We start from the raw sequence: 14,560 nt of genomic DNA on the forward strand, positions 1-14,560 counted from the left end.
TGCCCTGTACGGGAGTGAAGTGCAGTGGTTCCAGTGTTAGTAAGAATCTGTGTTTGCTACGTATGATGCGCTGCCTTGCAGTGCCTGTTGCTTTCCTGGGCTATGGTATCTTTTACTTAATGCAATAATAAAGAATGTTTTCAAAGCCAAAAAATGCATTTATTGAAAAGAAACGCAACTGTTTGGGTTTCAAGTCCAACCCCCTGCTCAAAGCAGGACCAATCCCCAACTAAATCATCCCAGCCAGGGCTTTGTCAAGCCTGACCTTAAAAACTTCTAAGGAAGGAAATTCCACCACCTCCCTAGGTAACGCATTCCAGTGCTTTACCACCCTCCTAGTGAAAACGTTTTTCCTAATATCCAACCTAAACCTCCCCCACTGCAACGTGAGACCATTACTCCTCGTTCTGTCATCTGCTTCCACTGAGAACAGTCTAGATCCATCCTCTTTGGAACCCCCTTTCAGGTAGTTAAAAGCAGCTATCAAATCCCCCCTCATTCTTCTCTTCCGCAGACTAAACAATCCCAGTTCCCTCAGCCTCTCCTCATAAGTCATGTGTTCCAGTCCCCTAATCATTTTTGTTGCCCTCCACTGGACTCTTTCCAATGTTTCCACATCCTTCTTGTAGTGTGGAGCCCAAAACCGGACATAGTACTCCCGATGAGGCCTCACCAATGTTGAATAGAGGGGAATGATCATGTCCCTCGATCTGCTGGCAATGCCCCTACTTATACATCCCAAAATGCTATTGGCCTTCTTGGCAACAAGGGCACACTGTTGACTCATATCCAGCTTCTCGTCCACTGTAACCCCTAGGTCCTTTTCTGCCGAACTGCTGCCTAGCCATTCGGTCCTTAGTCTGTAATGACTCATTTGCTCACCTACATTTTTTTACTTTACACAACCAGGGGGAATCCATTCAACCATTATAGTCAATGTAGAGATGCCATACTGACAAGGGAATGGGGAGAGGGTTGCAAGAGGCTTTTTGGAAACATTCAGACAGCTATTGTCTTCTGAATGAGATCTGTAGTTTCTGGGGTCAGAATCTCGCCTGTTTCCATGTGGATTCTTCAAACAGAATCATCTGTTGAAAATACTGAGTATAACCATAGAATTTTCCTCTCAGTGATCTCCACCAGGTCCATCTTGTTCGGGTTTTTGCAGCAGGGAAAAACTTGGTCTCTCAGTCCTGCATCCACAATTTTGGTGTAATTGGATCATCATCATTAGACTACAACATTTCTCTACAACACTGAGGAAACCTATGGCAGCCCTGTACAAATACGTTCTAAATTACTGAATTGCCTGTACAAATCCCATAGGAAAACCTGTGCACCTTCTAGAGTGAATTTATAGAATCATTTTAAGTCAGACAACTCCAGTTTACATACAGAAAGCAAAGTAGGTTATCATGTCTACTTAGGAAATCTCTGTGTGTGCTCTTGAATGTGAATTAGGACAGGACAAATATGCTTGCACTCACTGGAAATTCTTTTTCTATTATAGCTTTAAATTACTTTGACTTTGAATAAACTATACCAGGCTCCTAACTCTGCTTATGTTATCTTAGGTTGGTTAGTAAACTTCTTCTGGCTGGTGCACAGATATTTAACAAAAATAGATGCTTTTGATTACACTAGAATAAATAGTAAAATAAAACATTTGCTCAATGGTAGCAAAATAGTCTATTTTAAAGCATTAAGGAAGAAAGATTATACATACAGCCTAGAGATTTTTAGAGAGGATTTGTGTTAGGATATAGATATTCAGGCCTGTCTCTAAAGGCCTATACTCTAAGAATTTAGGTGTATTCTTATCACTTGGCTAGTTAGAGGTATAAAAGAAAGAATCAAAATCACTGTCTGCCAGTGTAAGGTCCTTCTCTTACTGTGACAGTCTGAGGCCCTGTTCTTAGGCTAAGATCTTCGGCTAAGCAACAGAGGCAGCCATAAGCTGGGAAGCGACTGATCACATCCTCACATTCCAAACTAGTCACATTGAAAGAAGGTGCTATTGGGCTGTTAGGAATACACTCCTGTCCTGATAATGCCTGTCACCTCCAGAGAAAGGGAAGTGCCTAGAAAATGTAAAAGGAAACTTGGTTTGATAGCATCCTGTCTGGCAAGAACTCACTTATCAATAGCTGGGATGTGAAATCCTCATTTCTTTGTTGTTCTGTCACTGTAGTCCCCATTTCCCTATTGTTTGTCTGTATAATCTCTGTCTGGTTCTGAGATTGTTTCTGTCTGCTGTATAATTAATTTTGCTGGGTATAAACTAATTAAGGTGGTGGGATATAATTGGATATAATCATGTTACAATATGTTAGGATTGGTTAGTTAAATTTCAGGAAAATGATTGGTTAAAGTATAGCTAAGCAGAACTCAAGTTTTACTATATAGTCTGCAGTCAGTCAGGAAGTGAGTGGGTGTGGGGGGGAAATGGGAACAGGGAATGGGGGTGGGGAAATTGGAATCATGTTTGGCTAAGGGCAGGAATGGGAACAGGGACACAGGTGTAAGGCTCTATGGTGTCAGAGCTGGGAAGGGGGACACTAAGGAAGGAAACTGGCATCATGCTTGCTGGAAGTTCACCCCAATAAACATCAAATTGTTTGCACCTTTGGACATCGGGTATTGTTGCTCTCTGTTCATGCGAGAAGGACCAGGGAAGTAAGTGGTTGAAGGAATAAGCCTGCTAATAATTTGAAATGTCCATTTCATTTGGAAGATCTATCATAGGATTTCATCAAAATAAACATATAGAGGTCTTCTAGTTATTTTGATTCATGATAAGAATATTTTTGATTCTCAGTTTTGGATTGAAATTGTGGATGTTTAATTAAGATTATTCTTTTCTAGGATTTCCATTTGAACAGAGTTAATCTAGAGGAATCTTCAGGAATGGAAAATTCTCCAGCAGGAGCTAGACCAAAGAAAAAGAATAAAAAATCATATGACTTGACTCCAGCTGATAAATTTTGGCAAAAGCATAAAGGCAGGTGAGTGGAACAATTCCAGATTTTATATTTAAATTAGTCAGCTTCTAATGAAGAATTACCCTTAACATACTAATATTTTTTCCATATCTTTGAGGAAGCGTGATAGAGGGTCATATCTGTGCAAATGAGGGTCATAAGCCACATTACCCAAAGAACTTTGTGTAATTTCATAAAATTAGGTATGTCTGGTATAGTGCAATCTATGTAAATAGTGTAGAGGAATTAATCTCATTTTAAGGAATTCACTAGCAGTTTTACTTAGTTTAGGAATGTTTAAATGTTCCTTTGAATAAAGCGTACAAGTGACAAATCTGTTTGCAAATTGAGTAGATGCTTTCTATTTAATTCTAAAGGTACTGTTAGCCCAGTTTCTCATGTACCTGTGGAGTAAGATTTCATTTGTGAAAAAACTTTGAAATGTGTTCCCAATTCAGGGGGGAAATCAGATTGGATTTATAGGGAGAAGTAGAGTTCTTTGGTAATACGGAAAATGCTAAATTAAACATAATCACTTAATTCTTATGATTCACAAACAAGGTAGTGGAGTGCACTGGATATGCTAAGAAAGAGTTTTATGTGACTAAAGCTATAAAAGAATGGAAACTGAAACTCTGCTGTGTAGTGTGGTCTGGTCACATTATTAGATTTAAAGAAAGATGTCAATCTGATCCATTTGGATATCCCAGTACTTTAATGTTCCGAATGTTTATGAAAATGAAATTACTTAGGATAGAGACCTCGTGACTAGTAGATTTAATTCCTTCAGGTAAAATAGTTGAGGAATTGCTTTATACTAATCCTTACCTATTGCGGTAGCTTTACTTTTAGGGTTTTGTGGAAATACATATAATATCTACAGCAATTTGAAACACTGATGTTAGTGGATCTGCTGGGATAGTAATTTTACCTCTTTGTATTCATCTGCTTTGGGGGGATTTTTTTATTATGTAGAGAGTATGCATCTATGGTGCCATCACTATGTATTAATTTTTATAAGTGGATTTAATAAAGCATATAAAAAGTAATGGATATTTGTACTGAAAGCTTAAGCATATGTTTGATTACTTTCATATATTCGTTATTTTCTGTATGTTTGATGCTTCATTATTATAGTAGTGAATTGGTATTTCATAAACATATCTGAAAGGCATTTCAACCGTTATTTTGATCATACAAACCATATGGTGGTTCTGCTTAAATTTGACTGTTTAACAGAACCTGATATGTAATATTGCTTTAGTCCTTTCCCAGAGGTAGCAGAGTCTGTTCAGCAAGAGCTGGAATCCTACAGAGCCCAAGAAGATGAGGTCAAAAGGCTTAAAAGTATTATGGTAAGGTTTGTTTAACATACATATTTTTTGTTTAACATATTTTGTTTTTATATAAATTATGAGAATACTTGTATAGGGCTTTGTTCCATGCTTTGAAAACATCAGCATCAACAAATGTTGTTCTTCGAGTGATGGTCCCTACATGGATTCCAAGCATGGGTGCGCATGCACGCCGTGCGCCGGAGCCGGAACTATTGCTAGTAATATCCATTGATCCGCACGTGCATCAGCTACGTGGCATGTCCAAGGCTTTAAGAGGCTGTGCAGGTCAACGCTGCTCCAGTTCCCTTTTACCACCGCATGGCCAAGAGTTGGAATCTCTCTTCCTCGGTGCTCTTAGCTTGATAAAAAAAGTGCTTTTGTCCATTGTACATAGTTTTTCTTTAGTTTAGTAGTTGTCTGTTCATTATTAATTAATTGGCTGGTTACGTTCCGTTGGACTTCTCCTCTCTGGGGACTCTCCCCCCCCCCCCCCCAAGCTCGGGGACTGTACTCCGGCAAGCCGGGTTTAAATACTGCACCTCATGCCCGTGCTCCTTCTCTGTGAGCAATGAGCACCAATTTTGTCTTTATTGCCTTGGCAAGGCTCACATTGCTGCCCATTGCTCCATCTGCCAATTATTCCCACCGTGCACCCAGGAGGCTAGAGAACTCCGCCTCCGCAAACACCTCATGGAAGAGGTAATGCGCCCAAGTGCGTGCCCATATCCAGGACCCATGGATCCGCTGGAATGGCATTCGACACCGGCGTGAGCACCTCTCTGGAGTCTTCCCACCCAGCACCGGTGCACCCACCAAAAGCCCACCGTGTGCACATAAAGCGCATCCATGGGCACAAGGGTGGCTCCCCAACGGGGACAGCCCCCAAGCTCAGTGTTGCCTCCTCAAGCCATGCCAGATTGGGTAAGAAGTCGCGCGCCGACTTGGACGCTCTCGCGCTGAAGAAGTCCCGCTCCGAGCACAAGTCCAAGCTGTGCTGGTGCCAGCCCCAGTGACTGGCTCACCGCCGGTGCCCCCAGTTCCGTCCACTCCACCGGCCCTGTCTGGACTTGCCTGCCTGGTGCCGTGCATGCCAGGACTTTTGTCCCCCCACTGTCATGGTGCGGGACTCACCCCTGCGGTGCCTCCTGCTGGTCTCTCGGGGAATTAGCTCTTCCAGCCTCCGGAGTGCTCTCTGCAGGCCGGTGTCCCACTTGCCGCCGGCCCCGTGTCCCTCCCGGACCTGTTTTACCCAGGGTGCTGCCCCCTGGCAGTACCCCCACAGTCTCTGGGTCTCCCCTCCCCGGGGAACCCCCACCTGCTATCCCCACCTTGCCTCAGGTTTTGGCTACTGCCAGTCAACATTGAGCCCCCGCACACTGGGGTGGACTGCAATGTATAAGCCAATCATCACAGGCAAGAGGGGTTTGGGCCTGCTGTCTTGGCCTACCCGTGGGCTGCCCTGTTGCAACCCCAGTACCCTGTCTTAGGCCGTCTGCCAGGCCTGCAGCCTGGGGCTTTTCCGGTCTGGAGCCTCCCAGCTCCTCTGGCCTTCCCCAGCCCTGCCCCACTCCAGGTACCTTCTCAAGTTCCCCAGCAGCCAGGCCCATCTCCCTAGACGTATGCTCCTGGCCCAATGCCCTCTTATAAGGGCCGGCTGAGCCCTGACTGGCGCGTGGCCACAGCTGAGCCTGCTTCCCCAATCAGCCTGGGAACTGCTTGCTCCCAGCCACAGCCCTCTCCAGGGCTGTTTTAAGCCGTTTAAGGCTGGAGCAGGTGACCACCCCACTACACCCCCCCACACACACACTGATGGATAAGTTTATGCTACCCTACATGGGCTTCGCCTGCCATCCCCTGTGGATGAGTTGCTCCTGCTCCATCCTTCTTTGCTCCACCCTGCCCTTCTCTTCTGGGCCCCTCCACACAGGTGCCTCTATTGCTCCTGGACTGTCCTCCTGCACCGACAGTCCCACTGGCTCTGCCCCTACCAGACCCATCTTCCAAGTCCGAATGGTCCTCCTACCCAGACCCCACGTTCTCACCCGTGCGGTCCTTCAGTCTGGACCCTTGGTGCCAACTGTACCCTCCAATATACGCCCCACCAGCCGACCCGTGGTACCCCTACACCTTGTCACTACCACTGCCTGGTGACCCCTATGCGTGGCCCTACTGGGCTGCCTGGAAGCCCTATCATGAGCATGGAATGCCATCTCACTCATGGCACTGGCTGTCCCTGATGCACACAGCCCCTCCCTTTGTCTTCGAGGACCCTTCAACCGTCTCCGCTCTGGCAGCACCAGCAAGCACCTTCGCCAGCACCAGTCCATATGGGCGCCTCCTCGTCTCTGGGACGATGCTATCATTCCCTCCTCTCTCTCACCTCCTGCCAACCTCATGCCGTACCAGGACTTACTTTGGTGAATGGCCACATCCCTCAGTCTGCCTGTCGAATTCCTAGACATCTGACAATCTTCTGGACCCTCGTGTACCGCACTCCCTGTTCACAACACCCTTCTACAACCGGCCCAGACCATCTGGCACACCCCAGCCTCCTGTGCCCCAACACCGAAACAGGCGGAACACCAGTACTTCATGCCCTCTAAGGGCACAGACTTTCCTTTCACCCACATGCCCCCCAACTCCCTGGTGGTCCAAGCCGTGACCAAGCGCACCCGCCAGCAACACCTACGGTCCAAGCCCCCTGGTCAGGCCACCAAGAATGGGACACCAGATCTACTTTTCTGCTGGCCTCCAATTCCACATTGCCAGCTACTAGGCCATCCTGGCCAAGTATGACTTCTTTTCATTCTCCAAACTCATGGACTTCCAGGCCTTCCTCCCTCCAGAGAGGCAGCAGGACTTCCAACGTCAACTGGATGAAGGCAAGTTAGTGGCCAAGGTCACTCTCCAGGACATGGTCAATGCTGCATATACTGCATCCCGCTCTCTGGCATCTGGGCTCATACTTTGCCAAGACTCCTGGCTCCAATCTAGTGGCTTCCCAAAAGAGGTCCAAACCACCCTTGAGAACCTCCCCTTCGACAACCACAAGTTCAGAAACAAAACTGACGAGTCCTTCCATTCCCTCAAGGACTCTAGTACCACCTTATGCCACGTACCAGCCCGTACTACCAGCACCCACCATATTCTTCTCAACATCGTCTATATTCCCAATTACCTCGCTACTCTACTACTGCTACTCCTTCTACTTCCACGCTGCCTCAAGGTTCCTTCAAGCAGCCCTTTTGCCTCCTTCTCCAAGACCCACGAACCTCCCCCATCTCCTCTCGCTACTCCACGGGTGGTTTTCGGGGGTCGCCTTGGCCTCATCACTCGCAACTGGGGCAAGATTACCACCAACGGCTGGGTGCTGGACATTGTCTACCAGGGATACCTCATCTAATTTCTCTCCTTCCCGCCTCGCTGCCCGCCTCAGGAGCACCCTGCCATGTTATCACACTCTCACTTCCTCTGAGAGGAAGCGGATGCCCTCATCCAGAAGGGCACTATAGAACTCATTCTACAGTGCTGCCATGGCCAAGGCTTATATTCCTCGTATTTCCTCATGTCAAAGAAAGGGGATGGCTTTTGCCCTATCTTGGACCTCTGAACAAATTTATTTGCAAGTTCCATTTTCAGGTGGTCACCCTCCCTTTCATTATCCCCTCCCTTTCCCATGGAGCCTGATTCACAGCTCTTGATACAATTTCCTTATTGTATTCTTGATACAATTTCCGTATTGACATCACCCTGCTCATTGCAAATTCCTCCGCTTCACGGTCAACTGTTCTCACTACCAGTTCCGGGTCCTACCCTTCGGGATTGCTACCGCCCCCCGCATCTTCACAAAGGTCTTTGCTGTCATGGCAGCTTACATGCGCCACCTAGGTCACTCTGTGTTTCCGTACCTAGACTATTGGCTCCTCGCAGCATCATTCCTGTTCCATCTTCTTACCACTCTTCATATCCTGTGTGCCGTCCTTGACACCCTAGGAATTTTTATCAACGAGGAGAAGTTGATCATCACCCCTAACCGCTCTTTCACCTTTGTAGGTGCTCGCCTGGACTCTGTCGTGGCTTGCCCCTTCCTTCCCTCCGATTGCTTCACTGGTCTCCCCGCCCTTATCGCGCAGTTCTGCCACCGCCCTCACACATGCATCCGTCACGGCCTCTCCCTTCTGGACAATATGGCGGCCTGCACCTCTTTCACACTACGCCCATCTCGATCTGCGCTGCCTCCAACTGTGGCTCCGCTCTGTCTACAACCCGCAGTTCAACAAACAGGTCCTCATTCCCCCACCAGTTCTCACCTGGTGGTGCAACCCATCCACAGTCTTAGCCACCGTTCCCTTTACCGTCATGACAGATGCCTCACTCATTGGATGGGGCACTCATCTGGCCAACCACATGGCTCAGGGCCTCTGGTCACCCAGGCAGGTGCAGATACATATCAGCAACTTACAACTGCAGGTCGTCCACTTTGCCTGCTGGGCTTTCTTGCCCCTCCTTTGATCTCTCCATGTGCAACTTTTGTCAGACAACATGACAGCAGTTGTTTACATCAACAAGCAAGGCGGAGCCCAGTCCTTTCTACAGAGGCCATCCTCCTGTGGAACTGGTGCCTCGGCACAACATCACGCTGAAGACCTGTTCACCTCCCTAGGAGCAGCAACTCCCTGGCTGACGTGCTCAGCCACTCCTTCCATGCCAATCACAAGTGGGAACTTCACTACCCCACTCTTTGGTCCCTGTTCTGCCTGTGGGGCACGCCAAGTTGGGACCTCTTCGCCACACCGGAGAACCACAAGCTTCCCCTCTTTTGCTCCGGGGAGCCCTCAGCCTCGGCTCCCAGGGCAATGCCCTCCTCAATCCCTGGACCCCTGGCCTACACGATGACTTCCTGCCTATTCCTCTGCTTCCCCAAGTCCTCCGCAAAGTGCAGCACAATCACGCGAATCATCTTCTTATAGCCCCCTTCTGTCCTGACCAGTATTGGTACACGGATCTCCTCCATCTCCCAGACATTCCAGATCTCCTCACACAAGCGCACGGCCATCTGCATCATCCCATCCGGAGTCCTCTCCATCTCATGGCCTGGTATTTGGATGGGGCTCACGCATAGACAACACATGCTCCTCTCCTATTCGTGGCATCCTTACGCATAGTCGCCGTCCATCTACTAGGGTCTGTATCTAGTCCATCTATCAAGCGAGATGGCACCATTTTACTGCCTGGGTACAGCACCACCAGCTCTAGTTGGACTCTGTTTCCATTCCCACCATTCTGGATTACCTCCTCCATCTTTGGCAGTCAGGTCTTGCCCACTCCTCTGTCCACATCCACCTGGCAGTGCTCAGTGCTTTCCTTCCTCCTGTGGATGGTTTCTCCATCTTCACTCACCCGATTACCTCCCGTTTCCTTCGCGGCTTTCTCAGTGCCTTTCCCACTATCTGGAAGCCTACTACTTCCTGGGACTGTAACCTCGTCCTCTCAACCCTCACCGAACTGCCATTTGAGCCACTCACAACCTGCTCCCTTGCCCATCTTTCCATGAAGGTGATCTTTTTGGTGGCCATCACCTCTGCAAGACGAGTTAGTGAACTGGTGGCCATGATGGCGGAGCCCCCCTTTACAGTCTTTCACCAGGACACGGTCTTCCTACATCTCCATCCCAAATTCCTCCCCGAAATCACCTCTCCATTTCACCTCAATCAGTGTATGCACCTCCTTATCTTCTACCTTAAGTCACATGCCTCTCCCAGGAATGTGCTTTTCACATCCTAGATGTTCACTGAGCGTTGGCCTTTTACTTCCAGCACACCCATGACTTCCGGGCCTTCCCCTGGCTTTTTATTGCCATTGCGGAGCGTTGCTGTGGCTGCGCCCTTTCGTCGCAACGCCTCTCTTATTGCATCACAGACTGCTACATGCTCTCCTGTACTCCATGTGGGCTCATGTTGCTACATCCGTCTTCCTGGCAGATGTCCCATGGCATGACATCTGCAGAGCAACCACATGGGCCTCGGTCGACACCTTTACCACCCATTATGCCATTGCCTCTACCACATCAATGGATGCTGCAGTGGGCCATGCTGTTCTCCACACTTCTTCGAGCACTTGCGCCGGCCTCCTACCTGAGCGCTGCTCGCTACTCTCCGATGCTTGAAATCCACATAGGGACCATCACTCGAAGAAGAGGAGGTTACTTACTGTAACTGGAGGTTCTTTGAGATGTGTGGTCTATCTGGATTCCAATCCTGCCCTCCTTCCCCTCTGCTCCGGGCTTCTCTGCGTCGACCCACACAGCCTCCTAAAGCCTCTGACACACCACACGGCAGTGCACTATGCACGCACAGCTCAATGGATGCTACTATGAACAATTCTGGCTTCAGCACATGGCACACATGCGCACCCACGCTGGAATCCACATAGGGACCACGCATTCTGAAGAACTTCCAATTATAGTAAGAAACCCCTCTCCTTTAGCTTATGCCAGTTCTCACTATCTTGACTGTCACATTCTGGGAAGGGAAGCACTTTGGATGTAAAATGATGATAGGGCAAAGGGTGCCATGAATTTGAGGGAAAATGAACATTTTAACATGCAGCCAGATAAGGTATACTTTAAAACCAGGTTTTTAGAAAACTTAAATTAATAAAAGAAGATAATGCATGAGGAAGACTTCAGGCCATTGTGAAATATCACTTCATCCTCTGAAGTGAATGCACTATTGTAAATACATAAACATGATTATGTGCCTGAATTTATTGTGATGATAATGCAGCATTTCCAAATGAGACTCAGAAGGATATGTTCATAAAAGTATTCAGTGACTCACAGAGTTACAGGACTGCTGTTGTAAATAATCAGTTTAACAACACTGATCTCTTAATATGTATAAGAGACTTAATTATTTAAGTATTTGAAAAAAATTGTAATGTGGGGTAACCAGGTTCATATGTTAACAGCCACTCCAAAAATGCACAGCAATTTTAATCTGTCTGAGTCGGGTTTGAAGACAAACATGTTGAAAATAGCCCCTCCTAAATTAGTTGTAAGGTGGTAATAGACTTTGGTCTTGATCCAAACACCTTGCTAATGTTCTTTCTGTACCACCATATCCAAAGTGGTGAGGGACTTCTCCATGAGCTGTGAAATTCTTCAAATTATTATCTAAAATCCAAACACCTTCCTCTTTGTTTCGAATGACATCTGTACAATGTGGTTTTTCTAACTCCTAGACTTTTTCATTTATAATTTTAATTAAATTTTTTTGGCCAATAAGTTCTTTATGGATGTGCGTAGTAGAAGTATTATTCTCCCGACACTGTCAGTGTGAGAAAATAGAGAAGAAATAAATTAACCATATTTACAAATATGGTTTTGTGTCTCCAGTATACATGGATGTACCTTAATGAAACTCTTTCCACAGGGAATTGAAGGAGAGGATGAAGGAGCAATAAGTATGCTTTCTGATAATACAGCTAAGCTAACTTCAGCTGTTAGGTAAGTAATTAATAAAGCACTAGTAGTGTAGATAAAATAGCTTTCCATTAGGTATATTTTCCGCTGTTCTGATTTTAATATCTCCTCATGATTTTACCAACTTTCAAAATATCAATTGGAATGTTAAGCAAGAATTTAGATGTTTGTTGCCCAGTATGGCAAAACCTCAAAAAATAAACTTTGGAGGAGATTGTTCTTTCAGTGATTGTCTGCATGGATTCTGCTTCTGGTGCACATGCAGTCCATTCGTGTGAGATTGGATTCTACTGGCCAGCAGAACCCATTGGGACTAGATGTCGTCACATGCCACACCCCCATCCAAGGACTAAAGGTGTGGAGTGGGCCCAATTGCCCTTCAGTTCCTTAACTTCCTTTTTACCACCTATGGGGGTGACACCGAACCACGCACTTTACTCTTCACACTGTGAGACTAGTTGTTAGGCTAGTTTATTATACTTGAATAATTAGTGTAGTTAGCATTAATTTACAGTTGTTGTAGTTTAACACTCATTGGCAAAATGATAAGATTAATCACTAGGAATTCCGTTTAGGTGTGAAGTTACCCCATGTAACGGGTACTTAGACACTCAGGAAGACTAGAGAGGCTATAAAAATAGAGGACTCAACAATAATGGGGGATTTCAACTACCCCAAATCGACTGTGTACATGTCACCTCGGGAAGGGATGCAGAAATAAGGATTCTAGATACCATTAATGACTGCTTGTTGATGCAGCTAGACCTGGAACCCCCAAGGGGAGAGACAATTTTTGATTTAATCCTAAGTGGTGCACAGGATCTGGTCCAGGAGATGAATATAGCTGAACTTCTTGGTAGCTACCATGATATAATTAATTTTAACATCCTTGTGGGTGAGGGAGAAAACCAAAAAACCTACCATAGTAGCATTTAACTTCAGAAAGGGGAACTACACAAACGTGAGGAAGATAGTTAAACAGGAATTAAAAGGAACAGTCACGAGTGAAATGCCTGCAAGCTGCATAGAAACTTTTTAAAAACCACCATAAGAGAGGCTGAAACTAAATGTATACCCCAAATTAAAAAAAATAATAAGAGGACCCAAAAAATGCCACCATGGCTCAACAACAGAGTAAAAGAAGCAGTTAGAGGCAAAAAGGCATATAAAAATTGGAAGTCAAATCCTACTGAGGAAAACAGAAAGAAGAATAAACTCTGGTAAGTCAAGTGTAAAAGTATAATTAGGCAGGCCAAAAAAAGAATTTGAAGAGCAGCTAGGAAAAAGACTCAAAAACTAACAGCAAAATATGTTTTAAGTACATCAGAAACAGGAAGCCCGCCAAACAATCAGTAGGGCCAATGGGTAATCAAGATGCTAAAGGAGCACTCAAGGAAGACAAGGCCATTGCAGAGAAGTTAAATTAATTCTTTTTAAATCAATCAGTCTTCACTGCAGAGGATGTGAGGTAGTTTCCCACAGCTGAGACATTCTTTTTAGGTGACAGATCTGAGAGGCTATTCCAGATTGAGGTGTCTGTAGAGGAAGTTTGGGAACAAATTGATATATTAAACAGTAATAAGTCACCAAAACCAGATGGTATTCACCCAAGAGTTTTGAAGGAACTCAAATACGAAATTGCAAAAATACTAACTTTGACAAGGTCCCTCACCAAAGGCTCTTAAACAAAGTAAGCAGTCATGGGATAAGAGGGATGGTCCTGTCATGGATCAGTAACTGGTTAAAAGACAAGAAACTAAGGGTAGGAATAAATGGCCAGTTTTCAGAGGGGAGAGAGGTAAATAGCTCCGTCCCCCACGGATCTGTACTGGGCCCATTGCTGTTCAATACATTCATAAATGATCTGGAAAAAGGGCTAAACAGTGAGGTGGCAAAGTTTGCAGACAATACAAAAGTACACAAGATAGTTACGTCCAAAGCTGAGACAAAGAGATACAAAGGGAGCTCACAAAATTACTTGAATGAGCAACAAAATGGCAATTGAAATTGAATGTTGACAAATGCAAAGTAAATATAATCCCAACTATACATACAAAATTATGGGATCTAAATGATCTGTTACCACTCAAGAAAGAGATATTGGAGTCCTTGTGGATAGTTTTCTGAAAATATCCACTCAGTGTGCAGCAGCAGTCAAAAAAGCTAACAATTTTAGGAGCCATTAGGAAAGGAATAGATAAGACAGTAAATATCATAATGCCACTATAGAAATCCATGGTACGTCCACACCTTGAATACTGTATGCAATTTGGGTCACCCCATCTCAAAAAATATATATTAGAAATGGAAAAGTTACCAAGACGTGCAACAAAAATGATTAAGGGTATGGGAACAGCTTCCATCTGAAGAGAGATTAAAATGACTAGCACTATTCAGTTTGGAAACGAGATGACTAAGGAGGGATACGACAGAGGTCTATGAAATCATGAATGGCGTGAAGAAAGTGAATAAGGGATTATTTACTCCTTCATGTCATGTAAGAACCAGGGGTCACCCAGTGAAATTAATAGGCAGCAGGTTTAATACAAACATGAGGAAGTACTTTTTCCACACAATGCACAGCTAATCTATGGAACTCGTTGCAATGGGATGTTGTAAAGGTCAAACTATAACTGGTTTAATAAAAGAATTAGTTAAGGTCATGGGATGATAGGTCCATCAATGACTATTAGCCAAGATGGTCAGGGATACAACCCCATGCTCTGGCTGTCATTAAGCCTCTGACTGTCAGATGCTGG

The 14,560-nt window shown here is 45.5% G+C and overlaps 1 protein-coding gene across 1 annotated transcript in view; it reads left to right on the top strand.

Moving 5' to 3' along the window:
* SCFD1 (sec1 family domain containing 1) overlaps window positions 1-14,560 on the top strand; it is a 134,081-nt gene that overhangs the window by 32,675 nt on the left and 86,846 nt on the right. The window contains exons 11-13 of the mRNA XM_074955793.1: window positions 2,866-3,005; window positions 4,246-4,336; window positions 11,752-11,825. Coding sequence (XP_074811894.1) covers window positions 2,866-3,005; window positions 4,246-4,336; window positions 11,752-11,825 — 305 coding nt within the window. The remainder of the gene's footprint in view (window positions 1-2,865; window positions 3,006-4,245; window positions 4,337-11,751; window positions 11,826-14,560) is intronic.

The sequence above is a fragment of the Natator depressus genome, chromosome 6 (assembly GCF_965152275.1).
Source record: "Natator depressus isolate rNatDep1 chromosome 6, rNatDep2.hap1, whole genome shotgun sequence".
In the NCBI taxonomy this organism is placed as follows: domain Eukaryota; kingdom Metazoa; phylum Chordata; order Testudines; family Cheloniidae; genus Natator; species Natator depressus.